The 16,909-nt window shown below is 39.3% G+C and overlaps 1 protein-coding gene and 2 pseudogenes across 3 annotated transcripts in view; 1 reads left to right on the forward strand and 2 right to left on the reverse strand.

The window, feature by feature from the left end:
* The window catches only part of POLN (DNA polymerase nu), a 178,855-nt gene that overhangs the window by 25,121 nt on the left and 136,825 nt on the right, over positions 1–16,909 (forward strand). Inside the window, exon 5 of the mRNA XM_079154398.1 lies at positions 4,384–4,496. Within this exon, the coding sequence (XP_079010524.1) occupies positions 4,384–4,496 (113 nt within the window). The remainder of the gene's footprint in view (positions 1–4,383; positions 4,497–16,909) is intronic.
* LOC306670049 (small nuclear ribonucleoprotein-associated protein N-like) overlaps positions 1,278–16,909 on the reverse strand; it is a 132,272-nt pseudogene continuing 116,640 nt past the window's right edge. The window contains exon 2 of the transcript XR_013766769.1: positions 1,278–2,190. The product of XR_013766769.1 is annotated as a small nuclear ribonucleoprotein-associated protein N-like (transcript). The remainder of the gene's footprint in view (positions 2,191–16,909) is intronic.
* On the reverse strand, positions 2,186–2,440 carry LOC306670053 (SNRPN upstream reading frame protein-like; annotated as a pseudogene). The gene has a single exon. The product of its transcript is annotated as an SNRPN upstream reading frame protein-like (transcript).

Consider the following 16,909-nt stretch of genomic DNA (forward strand, 5'->3'; position numbering starts at 1 on the left):
CACCCTCATGTGTCTCAGGGGACAGCTCTAAAAAATTGGGCTTTTTTCCCTGCATAGTCACACTACAATTTTCAAACTTATATTTAATGTCCAATCCAAATTTCAGTCACCTGATTGTCTCAAAAAATTATCCTTCTGTGGTTGATGTATTTGAATTAGGAACCCAGCAACACCAACACATAACATTTGGTGGTCTTATCTTTTCTCATCTCCTAATCTAATAGTCTTGTAGAAGGTCCCATACCCTGAATTTATCTGTTTATTTCATTGTGGAATTCTTGAACTTGTTTTTCTTTCCCTGTATTTACTGTAAACTGAAATTTGATTCTAAAGGCTTGATTATTCAGGTCCAACTTATTTCTAACTCAATCACTTTTTCCACATATTAACTGAAATTTTCTGTAAAGAGCTTTCCTTCATCAACTAGGCTTTTGGTTCACCTTATCCTTATGTCTTCACTCACACGTTACTTCGGCTTCCCTGACTACTGGATAAAACTGCACCTTGCCCACACCAAGCATATCCCTTTCACATTTCCCGTATACCCCACAACATCATTCTGCATATCTCATTTATTTTGTTTACTGTCTTTCAACTCCTAAACTCTCTGAGAGCAGGAATTTTTGTTTTGGCCCACTTTTGTATACCCACAGCTAAGAACAATGCCATAGAACAGGTGCCTAATATTTATTTATCAAATGAGTGAGTGTTGAGGCTTCATTTATAAGTTCCAGAATAATTATATGAATATTGCCTCAGGTGCCATAAAACTGGAAGTAATAATCCCAATTCTATATAATATCTTAGGGATTCAAAATGAATTTCAATAAATCATATTTAATTAATCCATATAAGTTACCCTTTGACAAAAGCATATTTAATAACATTTATTATATACCTGTGCAAGGTCTTTACACTCATGCTATCTCACCTTTATATTATCTCTATATGTTAGGTCTTATTAATTCTGCTTTGTAGATGAGGAAACTGGAATCTTGGGATTTCAATTTTTCTCCTTTTTCAGACCCATATCTAGATTTCTTGTTTTTATTTTTTTTATTTTATGGTGCAGAGGATGTAACCCAGGCTTTTGTACACGCTAAGTGTGCACTCCACACTGAACTACCTCCCCAGCCGCTACCTTTTTTATTATAGCTTTTTGTTTTGCAAATGTGACATAATCGACATAAACAACTGAGTTATAAAATACTTTCTGCTTTAGCCATTTTATCTTTTTTTTTTTAATTCTATGCATTTATTGTCTATATTAATGCAGAAAGGGGACAAAAAGCTCACAATCTACACAATTCACAAGACACATAGCAGGGAGAAAAGTGACTTAGATGAATCAACAATATTCTAGGGTCTTGTTGGACGCATTCTTGGGGGAGGTGGACCTCTAATTCCTGGTGGTGGGGGCCTCATTCCAGGAGGGGGCATGCCTATTGGCGTCCCTCAAGCAGGGGGAAGACCAATTGATGGGCCATGGGTGGTCTCATACCAGGTGGAGGAGCCATAATGCCTGGTGGTGGGGGTGGAGTCCCCCGTCCTGGTGGGTACTGTGTTGGGGCTCCAGCGATGCTGGCAGTAGCAGCAACAGCAGCAGCTGCTACAGTGCCTCTTCCTTGTAGAGTCATTACCTGCTGGGATGGACCCCTGACTCCTCTGACGGGGCCCGCTAATCCAGCAGGAGCCTGGGGAATTGGCACACCAGCTGGTACTCCTCTGCCTGCTGCCCTCCCAACCCCAGGACCTCCTGCAGCTCCAGTAAGTGGCACCCAAGCAATACCAGTATCTTTAGGGGGTGGTCCCTCCACTGTCATGGATACCTAATTCTCCCCACGCAGCAACACCAGACCTAAAACCCGCTTTTCTTCACGCTCTGGCTTGATTTTCCTGAACTCATCACAATCACAGAGGATCAAATTCATATGCATGTCAAAAGCCTTAAAGGTGCCAATGAAGATTCGGCCATCTTGCAGGATACATCTCATTCTATAGTCAATGTCCTGCAGCATCTTGCTACTCTTGCCCACAGTCATGACTTCTGTTCCACCAAAGTCAATGTCAACAGTAAAATTTTGGGATCCTTAACACCTAAGGGAAGGCTTGGTACAGATAAAGGTATGATGCAGGTTCTCCTATAAACAATGCAAGCTGGACAGAAGCTTCAGAAACAGTAGATAGAGCCTTGATGTTCCAATATTGCTTTAACCACCTCTTGGTGTCTCAGCTAAGAAGGCCTGTCTCAGTTCCTCCTGAAAATCCACCACAGGTACTTGCTGCTGCTGAGAACGCCTTTGGTACAAATGACACTCTTGATTGCTCAGTGAGGCTGTCCTTCTATGTTTGACTTGGACTTCCACCTCTGGCATGTCTGTTCTGTAGTTCGTCTCAGGTGTAAGTGATCCCTTGCTCGCTCCATCGCGTCACTGACCACTCCTCAGGCCGAGGTGCCAGGCATCTCCAGGGGCCACTCTGCTCTGCCTAGCCATTGTATCTTTAAAAAAAATTTTTTTAAGTTGTGTATGGTCACAAGACCTTTATTTTATTTATTTTTATGTGGTACTGAGGATTGAACCCAGTGCCTTATGCATGCTAGGCTTTTTGCTCTTCCACTGAGCCACATACAGCCCAGCCCTAGCCACTTTTTTTTTTTTTTTCAAAAAATAAATGTTTAATATGAACTTTAACTATAAATAACTGAAAGGGGAGAACTGTCCTTTATCCTTCTATTTTCGCTTCTGCTCCTTGCCTTTTGGAGAAAACAAGGCTGCTGCCTTTTTGCATGAGGACAAAGATCAAGATCTTCCTTAATGTAACCTCTTTCCATGCAAGTCTGTGTGGAAGGAAAACCAACTTCCCAGAAATTCCCTGGTGAAACCTGTATCTTGAGCATGAAGCTCACTTCTTTCTTCTTTCTTCTGCTGGCATATATCGTACAGGACACACATTTGTTATTGTCTCTTCAAGACAGACATCAACCAGCCTGGCTATCTCCCTGGGGGGTCAGTGTGGCAGTTAGATCACCAATGGAGACCTCTGCATTTCAGAATGAAGAGCACCACAGAGGCAGGGGCTCCAGGTGCCCTTTCTTTTCCTCTTAACTTTCCACTCCTTCCTTCCCTTCTGTCCCACTGTGTGCCCCTCCCCAGTCCATCCATTCCAAGACCAGAGAGGCCTTGTTACTGACACCATACCCTTCTGGCCTCCCTGTTCAAGGAAACCAAGGTGAAATCACACAATATACAAAGCCTGAAACTGCCAATCAAGAGCAGCAAAGTCTAACTACACATTTACTTAGTTGTGGAGCTCATTGGGTCCTAGTTTCTTTCTTTCTTGGTCCTATCCAAAGTATCTCATTAGTGTATTCATAAGCCTTTGCCATGAAAGGGGATTTTTGGCTTGGTGGCTTAGATTTTGGGGTCTGGCCTTAGACCCCAGTGTTGCTACTTCTCAGTTATAACTTCTCTGAGCTTAAGTTCCCTCGCCTGTAAAGTGGACAGAGTACCTCCTTGACAGGATCATTTTGAAGTTTCATCTCAGCAAGCTTGTGAGGTGTTAGTGTGGTATTTGGCATATGGTAAGCAATCAATAAATGTAACTACTATGAATCCTGCATTCAGGGAGCTCATGAGATAAGGGGGAGGTGTGTGGACAGGAGTGCAGAAGGAACAGGAGGGGGCCTGCTTCCTCCTGAACACAGCTCTGGAGCAGGTTGCAAAACCTGTGGGAAGAGAACTGTAATTAGGAACCAGCGAGTACAGTGACCCAGAAGCCTCAGAGGAACTGGCACTGTTGGCGGTGGAGGAAAGGACTCACCATGACAGGATGGTGGAATGTTGGGAGAGGGCTCTGGGAGAGCAGGCCAAGGAGTCACCTTGGGACTGGTAAAGAGGGTATGTTCTATGAAGGAATTCAGGCCTTACTCTGCGGGCCTGAATACCAGGGGCTCTGTCCAGGTATAAGCTCCTGGGCACGTGCTTAGCCTCTGTGTCTCAGCTTCTCCATTTGTAAAATGCAAATGCTTTTTTTTTTTTGGTACCAGGGATTGAACCCAGGGGCACTGAACCACATCCCAGACCTTTTTATTTTTTTATTTTGAGACAGGGTTTTGCTAAGTTGCTTAGGGCCTCATTAGGTTGCTAAGACCGACTTTGAACTTGTGGTCCTTCTGCCTCAGACTCCTGAGTGGTTGGGATTATAGGCATGTGACCACCATGCCCAGAAAAATGCAGATGCTTGCCTCACAAGATTCTTTAGTTAATGGATATGTATCTGTACTACGTAATGATAGCTCTTAGTAGAGTAGTAACAATATTTTTCCAAGGTCAGAAGTTTAGAATTAATGCCTAAATCAGTGAATTTCTTTATATCTTCTAGGAATGTGCTGATTCAAATCCTGAAATGTAAATGTCCTGTTATTTGTTTCAACGCTAAGGACTTTGTGAGAACAGTGCTGCAGTTTTTTGGTGATGATGGCAGTTGGAAGCATGGTAAGCTTTGGTTCTGATAGTCTTTCAAAGTTGACCTCTAACAATGACTGACCCCATGGTGGGAGGTTGGTGCAGCCCACCGTGCCATACACAACATAGCACCTTCACACAGATGCCGATGTGCCACCTGACCTGCCTAAGCATGGGGAAGTACTTTCCCTTCATGTGTGTAGGTTATACTTGGATTTTTATCAGTGCATATTCCTTTGGTAATTTAAAATAGGCAGAGTTAACTTGTGTAGCATCATATGAATGGGAATTGTTACCACAAATGGCTTACAACTTTCTAAGAATTAAACTACATTTCAGAGTAAGTAACATTAAAAAAGTGTTGGACACATTTAAAATGGTAGAGAATATTGTTTTATATCCTTCCTAAACAAGGTGCACAAGGAAATGATAAAACAGATGTAGCAAAAATTGTAAAATCTAGCTGGTGGATACATGAGTATGCACTGCAGTTTTTTATTGTTGTTGTTGTTGTTGTTTGTTTGTTTGTTTTTGCAAATTGCATGTTTGGAAATATTCATAATAAAATCTTGGAAAAGCTTTTTATTGTAGAAGACTTATAACATGCATACGAATACCTACCACCCTGTTTCAGCAGTGGTCAACTTGCTGCAGTCTTTCTCCTTCTTGACACCCCACATGCCTACCAATATTTTGTACCAAACCCCAAGCATCACATAATTCATCTCAATATTTCAGTTGTAAGACTTAAATGTGGGAATTCCAAGTTTAAGGTGATACCGTAACCCTTTGGTTGGCAGTTCTTTGTTCACATACCCACTGTCTGACAGTGTTTGAACTTGCACACTTTCCCTGTGTTACAGTTGGATGTGAGGTGTCCCCCAAAGCTCCTGTTAATGCAGGCCTGTTCAGAAGTGGGAGGAATGGACTGTGAGAGCTGTAACTAATCAGCTTGTGCTAGTTGGAATGGACTGACTGGGTGGTAACGTAGGCAGGTGGGGTGTAGCTGGAGGGGTGGGTCACTGGGGTGTGTCCTGGGAGGCGCATCTTCCCTGTGGCCTCTTTCCCCTCACCCTGCTTCCTGACCCCACCATAAGCTGAGCAGCTTTCCTTTCCCCATGAAGTGCTGCCTCACCTGGGCCCAGAGCAGTGGAGTTGGCTGTCTGTAGACTGAGACCTCTGAAACCATGAGCCCCAAATAAACTTTCCCTCCTCTCAGTGGTTCTCCTTGGGTATTTTGGTCACAGTGATGTGAAGCTGACTGAAGCACCCTATATCTTCCCATTCTTGTTTGCTTATTTTTCTTTCCTGGTGATATCAGGAGCTATTGGTTGTTATCGTCTTAATTACAACTTGGTGAGATCCAAATAGGTGACTTCCATAAGGAGAAATCTTCCTTATCATCTATTTGGTTAGCCTAAGTGTATTTGATATAGAAAAGCCAGGATAAAAACTCACTTCTTTCCCTTTGTTTACCTTCAAAATGATGAATTAGTCCATAGAATCAGTAAAAAGTGATACCTAAGGCTTTTTAATTATAGCATCATGGTGAACGTATAGATTTGTTTTCTTGCTTTATATGTATATTTTTGTTTGTTTTTGCTTTTTATATTATTATTTTAATTGCACCTATTTGTGAAGTACAGTGTTATAATGTGATATGTATAGAAAATGTGCCTGATCAAATCAGATTAATTAGCATTTCCGTCTACTTTAACATTTTCTTAAATTTTTAAGTAACATGTTACAATTGTACATATTTTGAACTACAGTGGTATTTCAATACATGTTACAATGTATATTAATCTAATTAGGGTAATGAAGGCTTCCATCTCATTATCACCATTGCCTTTGGAGCCTTCAAGCTCCCCTCTGCTACTTCTTCATGAAGTATGGTTATTGTGAACTGCAGTCACCCCACCGCGCTGTGGAAACCTGGAGCTTATTACTTCTTCTTGTGTTTTGGTATGTTTTCCACCCTTCCTCTTTCTGCCCTGCTCTCCATCCTTTCAGTCTTTAGTAGTTATCTATTATTATTCTACATTCAGATCAAAATTTTTTAGTATCCACGTATGAGAGAGGACATACAGTGTTTGTCTTTTTGTGTCTGATTTACTTCACTTAACATAATGTTCTCCATTTTAATTCATTATGTTGCAAAGGATAGGATACCATTATTTTTCACAGCTGACTAATATTCTATTATGTGTATGTACCACCTTTTCTTTATCTCTTGATGACACCTACATTGATGTCTTAGCAATTGTGAATAGTGTTGCAGTAAACATGGTTGTGCAAGTGTCTTTGATATGCTGATATAATTTCCTCTAGATATAATTTTCTCTAGATATACATCCAAAAGCAGGATATCTGAATCAGATGGTAGGTCTGTTTTTAGTTTTCTGAGGAACCTCCATACTGTTCTCCATGACTGTACCGATTTACATTCCCATCAATAGTGTGTGAGAATTCCCCTTTTTCTGCATGTTTAATCAGCATTTATTGGAACTTGTGATGTTCTTTGTTCTGCTGCAACACAATCTTTGATGAGTTGGGAAGTGACTCTTTGTGACACAAACCTAGTGGTCGGGGCATTTTTCTTGGTTTATGGGATGGCAGGATGTTCCAGGCTCTTTCTGTGCGTTTACTGCCCTAGATTTGGATTTACTTCAGGGAGCCCTGTTACTTCAGTGAAGATGGCATTGAAGTCCAGATTTTTGTCATGGTTATGTTCATTACTATTATATTGTTCTGTTTCTAGGCTGGGATTCTAAGTATAAAATATATCAATATATCATGAATTCATACTGATATCAATAAATCAAATTCAAGATGACAGGAAGCTCATTGACCTTAAATTTGTATCTCCCTTTGAGCACCCTGAAGAGTCCTTCATATTTGGAGGTACAAGTTTGGTTGGGTGCAAATGGCTCACATCTTCTTTCCTTATTTCTAAATATGATACATTTTTTTGCATATGGTGTTTCCAGGAAGTGTGATAAAAAATTGGTATTTTTTCCTAATTAGTGACTTGTTCTATCTGTCTAGATGCCTGAGGTTTTTGTTTGTTTTCTTTAAAGTCTTTCTTATTGAACTGTTTTGGCATTTGGTTGTTGTGGGTCAGTTTTCTAAGGTATATATATGTACCCTTAAAAAAAAAAAAAACCCTTTTAAAATAAATTTTGGTTTAACTCTTTTTTTTTTTAAAGCAGCTTTCTTGAGATATAATTCAATACTACAAAACACACTATTCGTTTTTGTAATTGTAAACAAATGAGATACATGTTGTTTCTCTGTACACGGAGTAAAGGCGTACCATTTGTGTAATCATAAGTTTACATAGGGTAATGTTGTTTGATTCATTCTGTTATTTTTTCCCTTCCCCCACCCCTCTTTTCCCTCTATACAGTCCTTCCTTCCTCCATTCTTGCCCCCTCCCTAACCCTAACTCTAACCCTAACGCTAACCCCTCCCACCCCCCATTATGTGTCATCATCCACTTATCAGCGAGATCATTCGTCCTTTGGTTTTTTGAGATTGGCTTATCTCACTTAGCATGATATCCTCCAATTTCATCCATTTGCCAGCAAATGCCATAATTTTATCATTCTTTATGGCTGAGTAATATTCCACTGTATATATATACCACAGTTTCTTTATCCATTCATCAATTGAAGGGCATCTAGGTTGGTTCCACAATCTGGCTATTGTGAATTGAGCAGCTATGAACATTGATGTGGCTGTATCTCTGTAGTATGCTGATTTTAAGTCCTTTGGGTATAGGCCAAGGAGTGGGATAGCTGGGTCAAATGGTGGTTCCATTCCAAGTTTTCTAAGGAATCTCCACACTGCTTTCCAGAGTGGCTGCACTAATTTGCAGTCCCACCAGCAATGTATGAGTGGACCTTTCTCCCCACATCCTCGCCAACACCTGTTGCAAAACCCACTATTCTAAAGTATACAATTCAGTGATTTTTTTAGGGCAGTCAAAGAGTTGTGTATCCATCACCACTATATAATTTTAGAGCATTTTTATCACCCCATAAAGAAACCCTGTACCCATTCATTAGTAATCACTCCCTACCTCCCCTTTCCTTTGATTCTGGCAACCACTGATCTGATTTTTGTTCTTTCTGGATTTACATATGATAAGTGTTTCCTGGGACTGCAGTCATACACTATGTGGCCTTTTGTAACTGGCTTCTTTCACTTAGTGAAATTGTTATTATTGCCATTGTTTTGAGGTGGAGTGTCTGCTGTCTTGCAAGGCTGGTCTCAAACTCCTAGGCTTGAATGATTCTCCTATATCAGCTCCCCAAGTAGTTGGTATTACAAGTGCATGCCACCATGCCTGGCTAGCAAAATGTTATCAAGGTTCATCCATGTGTTGTTGCTTCAGTTCTTTTTATGGCTGAATAACATTCACATTTTTATTTATCCGTTCATCAGTTGATGAACATTTGGATCATTTCCACTTTGGGGCTATCATGTTAATTAATGCTATAATGGGGGCGATCCAAGATGGTGGACTAGAGGGTGACTGCATCTCCAGTCGCTCCAGAACCCAGGATTCAAGAAGGGGAGTCATTGAGAGACTTGGACTAAAATGGAGCATCAGGGTGAGTCTCCCCCACCCGGTGAAGCGCTGCCCGGGCAGCAGGCCCGGATTCTGGTGGCTTATTAGAGTAGGGCAGAGCAGCTAGAGTCCTCCCCAGGCAGCCCTGCGCACTCCGGTGGTGGGCTCCTTCCACAGGGCCAGATTCTCCAGCATCTCAGAGCAGGCCCCCCAGTGAGAGCCTTGCTGCACAGAATCAAGCTTCAAGTCCCTGAACCAGGGCGGCGAGTTCCTGCCCGCAGGTTGCTTCAGGGAGCAGGACAGGGCAGCCACGGACTTCCCCAAGCAGCCCACAGCCCGTCCCCTCCGGGGGGAAGCGCCTTTCCAGGCTAGCTTCTTGGAGCAGACCTCCCAGTGAGAGCCTTTCCACACAGAGCCAGCTCCAAGTCCTGGAACCAGTAGAGGGCTAGGGGCAGCTTTCTTCAGAAGCACGGCATTATCAAGTTACTCCAAGACTTCAGGCTACTGGAGGCAGGAAGGTGATACACTGGAAATCTACAGGGACAATATAAGCCAATAGAAGAATTCTGCAATATCACAAAGTCCCACTGACATCTGACCAATATGAGAAAACAAGGGAAGAAAATGTCCCAAACAAACCTAGATACTATATCAATAAAACCCAATGACAGCATAGCAGAAGAAATGTCAGAAAGGGAGTTCAGAATGTACATAATTAAAACAATCAGGGAAGCAAACGAGGAGATGAAAGAGCAAATGCAGGCATTGAAGGAGGAGATGAAAGAGCAAATGCAGGCATTAAATGATCACATCAATCAACAGTTAAAAGAGCAAACAAAGGAAGCAAGAGATCATTTCAATAAAGAGTTAGAGTTACTGAAAAAAACAAACAAACAAAAATCCTTGAAATGAAGGAAACAATAAACCAAGTTAAAAACTCCATAGAAAGCATAACCAATAGGATAGAACACCTGGAAGACAGAACCTCAGATATTGAAGACAAAATATTTAATCTTGAAAACAAAGTTGACCAAACAGAAAAGATGGTAAGAAATCATGAACAGAATCTACAAGAATTATGGGATATCATGAAAAGGCCAAATTTAAGAATTATTGGGATTGAGGAAGGCTTAGAGAAACAAACCAAAGGAATGAACAATCTATTCAATGAAATAATATCAGAAAATTTCCCAAATCTGAAGAATGAAATGGAAAACCAAGTACAAGAGGCTTATAGGACTCCAAATATACAAAATTACAACAGACCCACACCAAGGCACATTATTATGAAAATACCTAACATACAAAATAAAGACAGACTTTTAAAGGCCGCAAGAGAAAAGAATCAAGTTACATTCAGGGGGAAACCAACACGAATATCAGCAGATTTTTCAATCCAGACCCTAAAAGCTAGAAGGGCCTGGAACAACATTTACCAAGCCCTGAAAGAAAATGGATGCCAACCAAGACTCTTATACCCAGCAAAACTTACTTTCAGATTTGAAGATGAGATAAAATCCTTCCATGATAAACAAAAGCTAAAGGAATTTACAAAAAAAAAAAAAAAAAAAAAAAAAAAAAAGCCAGCATTGCAGAACATTCTCAGCAAAATATGCCATGAGGAAGAGATGAAAAACAACGATGCAAATCAGCAACGGGAGGAACTAGCCTAAAGGAATAGCCAAATAAAGGGGAAACCAAATCATGTCAAAAAACAAAAATGAGTCAAATGACTGGGAATACAAATCATATTACAATAATAACCCTGAATGTTAATGGCCTGAACTCATCAATCAAAAGACAGACTGGCAGAATGGATTAAAAAGAAAAATCCAACAATATGCTGCCTGCAAGAGACTCATCTCATAGAAAGAGATACCCATAGACTAAAGGTGAAAGGATGGGAAAAAACATACCATGCCCACGGACACAGCAAAAAAGCTGGAGTATCCATCCTCATTTCAGATAATGTGGACTTCAAGCCAAAACTAGTCAGAAGGGATAAAGAAGGACATTACATACTGCTTAAGGGAAGCATAAATCAGCAAGACATAACAATCATAAATATCTATGACCCGAACATTGGCTCATCTATGTACGTCAAACAAGTCCTTCTCAATTCCAGAAATCAAATAGACCACAACACAATAATACTAGGCGATTTTAACACACCTCTCTCACTGCTGGATAGATCTTCCAAACACAAATTGAATAAAGAAACCATAGATCTCAATAACACAATCAACAATTTAGACTTAACCGACTTATATAGAATATACAATCCAACAAAGAATGAATACACTTTCTTCTCAGCAGCACATAGATCCTTCTCTAAAATAGACCATATTTTATGCCACAAAGGTACTGTTAGCAAATACAAGAAGATAGAGATACTACCTTGTACTCTATCAGATCATAATGGATTGAAATTAGAAATAAATGACAGAATAAAAAACAGAAACTTCTCCAATACCGGGAGATGAAATAATACACTACTATATGATGAATGGATAACAGAAGACATCAGGAGGGAAATAAAAAAATTCTTAGAAGTAAACGAGAACAAAGACACATCATATCAAAATCTCTGGGACACTATGAAAGCAGTACTTAGAGGAAGATTTATTTCATGGGGCGCATTCAACAAAAGAAGTAGAAATCAACCAATAAACGAATTAACACTACAGCTCAAAGCCCTAGAAAAAGAAGAGCAGACCAACACCAAAAGTAGTAGTTAAAATCAGAGCCGAAATCAATGAAATTGAAACAAAAGAAACAATCGGAAAAGTTAACAAAATAAATAGTTGGTTCTTTGAAAAAAATAAACAAAATTGATAAACGCTAAACCACACTAACAAAGAGAAAGAGGGAGAAAACTCAAATTACTAAAATTTGGAATGAACAAGGAAATATCACAACAGACACGAGTGAAATACAAAACATAATTAGAAGCTATTTTGAAAATCTATACTTCAACAAAACAGAAAACCTCAAAGACATCAACAAGTTTCTAGAGACATATGAATTACCTAAACTGAACGAGGAGGACATACACAACTTAAATAAATCAATTTCAAGCAATGAAATAGAAGAGGTCATCAAAAGCCTACCAACAAAGAAAAGTCCGGGACCAGATGGGTTCTCGCCGAGTTCTACAAAACCTTTAAAGAAGAGCTCATTCCAATACTTCTCAAAGTATTCCATGAAATAGAAGAGGAGGGAACCCTCCCAAACTCATTCTACGAAGCCAATATCACCCTGATACCTAAACCAGACAGAGACACATCGAGGAAAGAAAATTTCAGACCAATATCCTTAATGAACATCGATGCAAAAATTCTCAACAAAATTTTAGCTAATCGCATACAAAAATATATTAAAATGATAGTGCACCACGATCAAGTGGGTTTTATCCCAGGGATGCAAGAAATCAATAAATGTCATTCACCATATCAACAGACTTAAAGTTAAGAATCACATGATTATTTCAATAGATGCAGAAAAAGCATTCAATAAAATATAGCATCCCTTCATGCTCAAAACACTAGAAAAAATTAGGGTAGTGGGAACATTCCTTAACATTGTAAAGGCCATCTACGCTAAGCCCATGGCCAATATCATTCTAAATGGTGAAAAACTGAAAGCATTCCCCCTAAAAACTGGAACAAGACAGGATGCCCTCTTTCACCACTTCTACTCAATATTGTTCTTGAGACTCTAGCCATAGCCATTAGACAAACCAAAGAAATTAAAGGGATACGAATTGGAAAAGAGGAACTCAAACTATCCCTGTTCGCTGATGACATGATTATATATTTAGAGGAACTTGGAAATTCCACCAGAAAACTTTTAGAACTCATAAGTGAATTCAGTAAAGTAGCAGGTTACAAGATCAATGCTCATAAATCCAATGCATTTTTATACATAAGTGATGAATCTTCAGAAAGAGAAATTAGGAAAACCACCCCATTCACAATAGCATTGAAAAAAATAAAATACTTGGGAATCAATCTCACAAAAGAGGTGAAAGACCTCTACAATGAGAACTACAGAACACTAAAGAAAGAAATTAAAGAAAACCTTAGAAGATGGAAAGATCTCCCATGTTCTTGGATAGGCAGAATTAATATTGTCAAAATGGCCATACTACCTAAAGCGCTATACAGATTCAATGCAATTCCAATTAAAATCCCAATGACATACCTTACAGAAATAGAGCAAGCAATCATGAAATTCATCTGGAAGAATAAGAAACCCAGAATAGCTAAAGCAATCCTTAGCAGGAAGAATGAAGCAGGGGGTATCATAATACCAGAACTTCAACTCTATTACAAAGCAATAGTAACAAAAATGGCATGGTATTGGCACCAAAATAGACAGGTAGATTAATGGTACAGAATAGAGGACATGGACACAAACCCAAATAAATACAATTTTCTCATACTAGACAAAGGTGCCAAAAATATGCAATGGAGAAAAGATAGCAACAGAATGAAACTAAATCCCTATCTCTCACCCTGCACAAAACTCAACTCAAAATGGATCAAGACCTTGGAATCAGACCAGAGACCCTGCATCTTATAGAAGAAAAAGTAGGTCCAAATCTTCAATTTGTTGGCTTAGGATCAGACTTCCTTAACAGGACTCCCAGAGCACAAGAAATAAAAGCTAGAATCAACCATTGGGATAGATTCAAACTAAAAAGCTTTCTCTCAGCAAAGGAAACTATCAGCAATGGGAAGAGACAGCCTACAGAGTGGGAGAATATCTTTGCCAATCATACTTCAGATAGAGCGCTAATTTCCAGAATCTAAAAAGAACTCAAAAAACTCTACACCAAGAATACAAATAATCCAATCAACAAATGGGCTAAGGAAATGAGCAGACACTTCACAGAAGAAGATGTACAAACAATCAACAGATATATGAAAAAATGTTCAACATCTCTAGTAATAAGAGAAATGCAAATCAAAACTACACTAAGATTTCATCTCACCCTAATTAGAATGGCGATTATCAAGAATACAAGCAACAATAGGTGTTGGTGAGGATGTGGGGGAAAAGGTGCACTCATACATTGCTGTTGGGGTCGCAAATTAGTGCAGCCACTCTGGAAAGCAGTATGGAGATTCCTCAGAAAGCTGGAATGGAACCACCATTTGACCCAGCTATCCCACTCCTTGGCCTATACCCACAGGACTTAAAATCAGCATACTACAGTGATACAGCCACATCAATGTTCATAGCTGCTCAATTCATTATAGCCAGATTGTGGAACCAACCTAGATGCCCTTCAATTGATGAATGGATAAAGAAACTGTGGCATATATATACAATGGAATATTACTCCACCATGAAGAATGATAAAATTATGGCATTTGCAGGCAAATGGATGAAATTGGAGGATATCATGCTAAGTGAGATAAGCCAATCTCAAAAAACTAAAGGATGAATGATCTCGCTGATAAGCGGATGAGGACATATAGGGGGGGTAGGAGGGGTTAGCGTTAGGGTTAGGGTTAGGTTTAGGGTTAGGGATAAGGAGGGTGGTAAGAATGGAGAAAGGAAGGACTATATAGAGGGAAAAGAGGGGTGGGAGGGGTGGGGGGAAGGGAAAATATAACAATGAATCAAACAACATTCCCCTATGTAAATGTATGATTTTTAATTAAAATTAAAAAAATAAAAAATTTAAAAATAATTAATGCTATAATGAATATTGGAGTACAGGTTTTTGTGTGGACATGTATTTTCAATTTTCTTTGGTATGCTTCTAGAAATAGAATTGCTGGGTGTATATGTAACTTTTTGAGAACTCCCGGTCTGGTGTCCCAGGTGGCCACACCACTTTATCATCCTACCAGCAGTTTTATAGAGTTCTAATTTCTCCACATCCTTGCCGGTACTTGTCCTTATCTTTTTCATTTCATCATCCCCACGTGTGTGAAGTACTATTTCACTATGGCTTTGCATTACGTTTTCCTGATGACCATTGATGTGGGACATCTCTTCATGTGCTTATTGGTCATTTATATATTTTCTTTGGGGTGATGTCTATTTAGATATTTTGCCCATTTTAAATTTGGGTTGCCTTTTTATTGCTTAGTTATATATTCTGATGCAAGCCCCTGAAGACACATGATTTGCAAGTATTTTCTCCCAATCTGGGAGTTGTCTTTTCACTTTCTTGGCGGTATCCTTTGAAGAATGATTCTTATTTTTTAAAAGGTGTCCAATTTATCTGTTTTCTTGTGTTACTTGTGTTTTTTTTTATATTGAATCCAAGAAACAGTTGTCTAATCTACAGTCATAAATATCAATTCTCAATGTTTTTTATTTTCCTGAGAGATTCATAGTTTCAGGTCTTACACTTGTAAGTCTATGATCCATTTTGAGTTCCCTTCCCTTTCCCCTTTTGTTTCCCTTTCTTTCTTTCTTTCTTTCTTTCTTTTTTTTTTTTTTTGAGACAGGCTCTTACTAAGCTGCTGAGGCTGGTCTGGAACTTGTGATCGTCCTCCTGCCTCAGTCCCTGAAGCCACCGGGACTCAGGTAATCCACTCTGTGACTCTCTCAGATTCCTGGTGGTGGTTGGCAAGCCTGGGTGTGCCTGATCTGCTGATGTAGCACTTCCCTCTCTGTGTTCATCTTCACAGGCCTTTTCCCTCGGTGTGGCTTCTCTTTGTCTGTGTCTTATAAGGGCGCCCATCACTGGATTCATCTTTCCTCCAATCAAAGGTAGTCTCCTCTCAAGATTCTTACCATAATCACATCTGCAGAGAACTCTATTTCAAATGAGATCACATTCTCCTGTCTCAGGTAGACATACCTTTTGGGGGCCACGATTTAGTCCTCTACAGGGCCCATCTTCATTCTTAATACCTTTGTTGGATTTATTTCTGTTGCACTGGTCTCCAAGTCTACCCTGTGTTGGTCACACTGTCCAATGTCTTGAATATATGTTCTATAACATGTTGATTAAAGCCTGGATCACAACGTTTATACAGTGTTAGTTTGTTCTTTGAATTCCTATTCCGTATGTTGAACCTTATCGTCCAGCTCTTATATTTGTCACATTGTCACATTTATCACTTCTCATCTAGAATCCATTTCTAACCTCTTCATTTATTTTTTCTTTTTTAAAATTTCCTCTTTTCCATTTTATTTTTTAAGGAATTATCTATTATCTTAATTACCTTTGTGTCTTGCCAGTTTAGTTTTTATTCCTGAAGTGTTTTTCTTTTTAGTTTTCTTTCCTAGGTTCTGTCATTTATTTATGTAATTTTTCTTAAGTCATCCAATTTTAGTGTTTCTAGTTCTGATTTATGTTTTTGTAGCTTCTATTGTTTTCTTAATTTTTATAGCTTATTTTAAATCTGTCTTATTGGCATATCTTTTTCAACTATTGGTATTTCCTCCCACTGTGGGAATTTGCCCTCCTAGGGCTTCGTTGACCAGCTGCAGGAGCTTACAGGGACCAACTTCCAGAGTATGCAGGTGCTGTCAGACTCTCAAGGTCTTTCAAAAATGTCTGTAGGTAAGAACTGTTAATTATGGAATATTAGAATTTTGAAAAGGCCAGTAGAATGGAATAGTGCCTTGGGGCCAGCCAGTGTTACCAGTGTTGTCTGAAGCCTGCATTGCCAACTTGGGGACAAGGAGCCAGAATGGTTAGTGACTTTCATCTAGCCAGTCATGAAAACATCATGACACGTCTGCTTTGGTAAATATAAACTTCTTAGACTGGTGCAATTTAAAGATACCCGGAAGTATGGTATTTAATGTGATCTGATCTAGACTATAGTTTCATCTAAAGGTAAACTCTGTTCTTTCTGTTTAATGGGCTTTATTTCCAGTTTTATGGAATAGA

This window comes from Sciurus vulgaris (genome assembly GCF_902686455.1).
Source record: "Sciurus vulgaris genome assembly, chromosome: 9".
NCBI classification, from domain to species: Eukaryota; Metazoa; Chordata; class Mammalia; order Rodentia; family Sciuridae; genus Sciurus; species Sciurus vulgaris.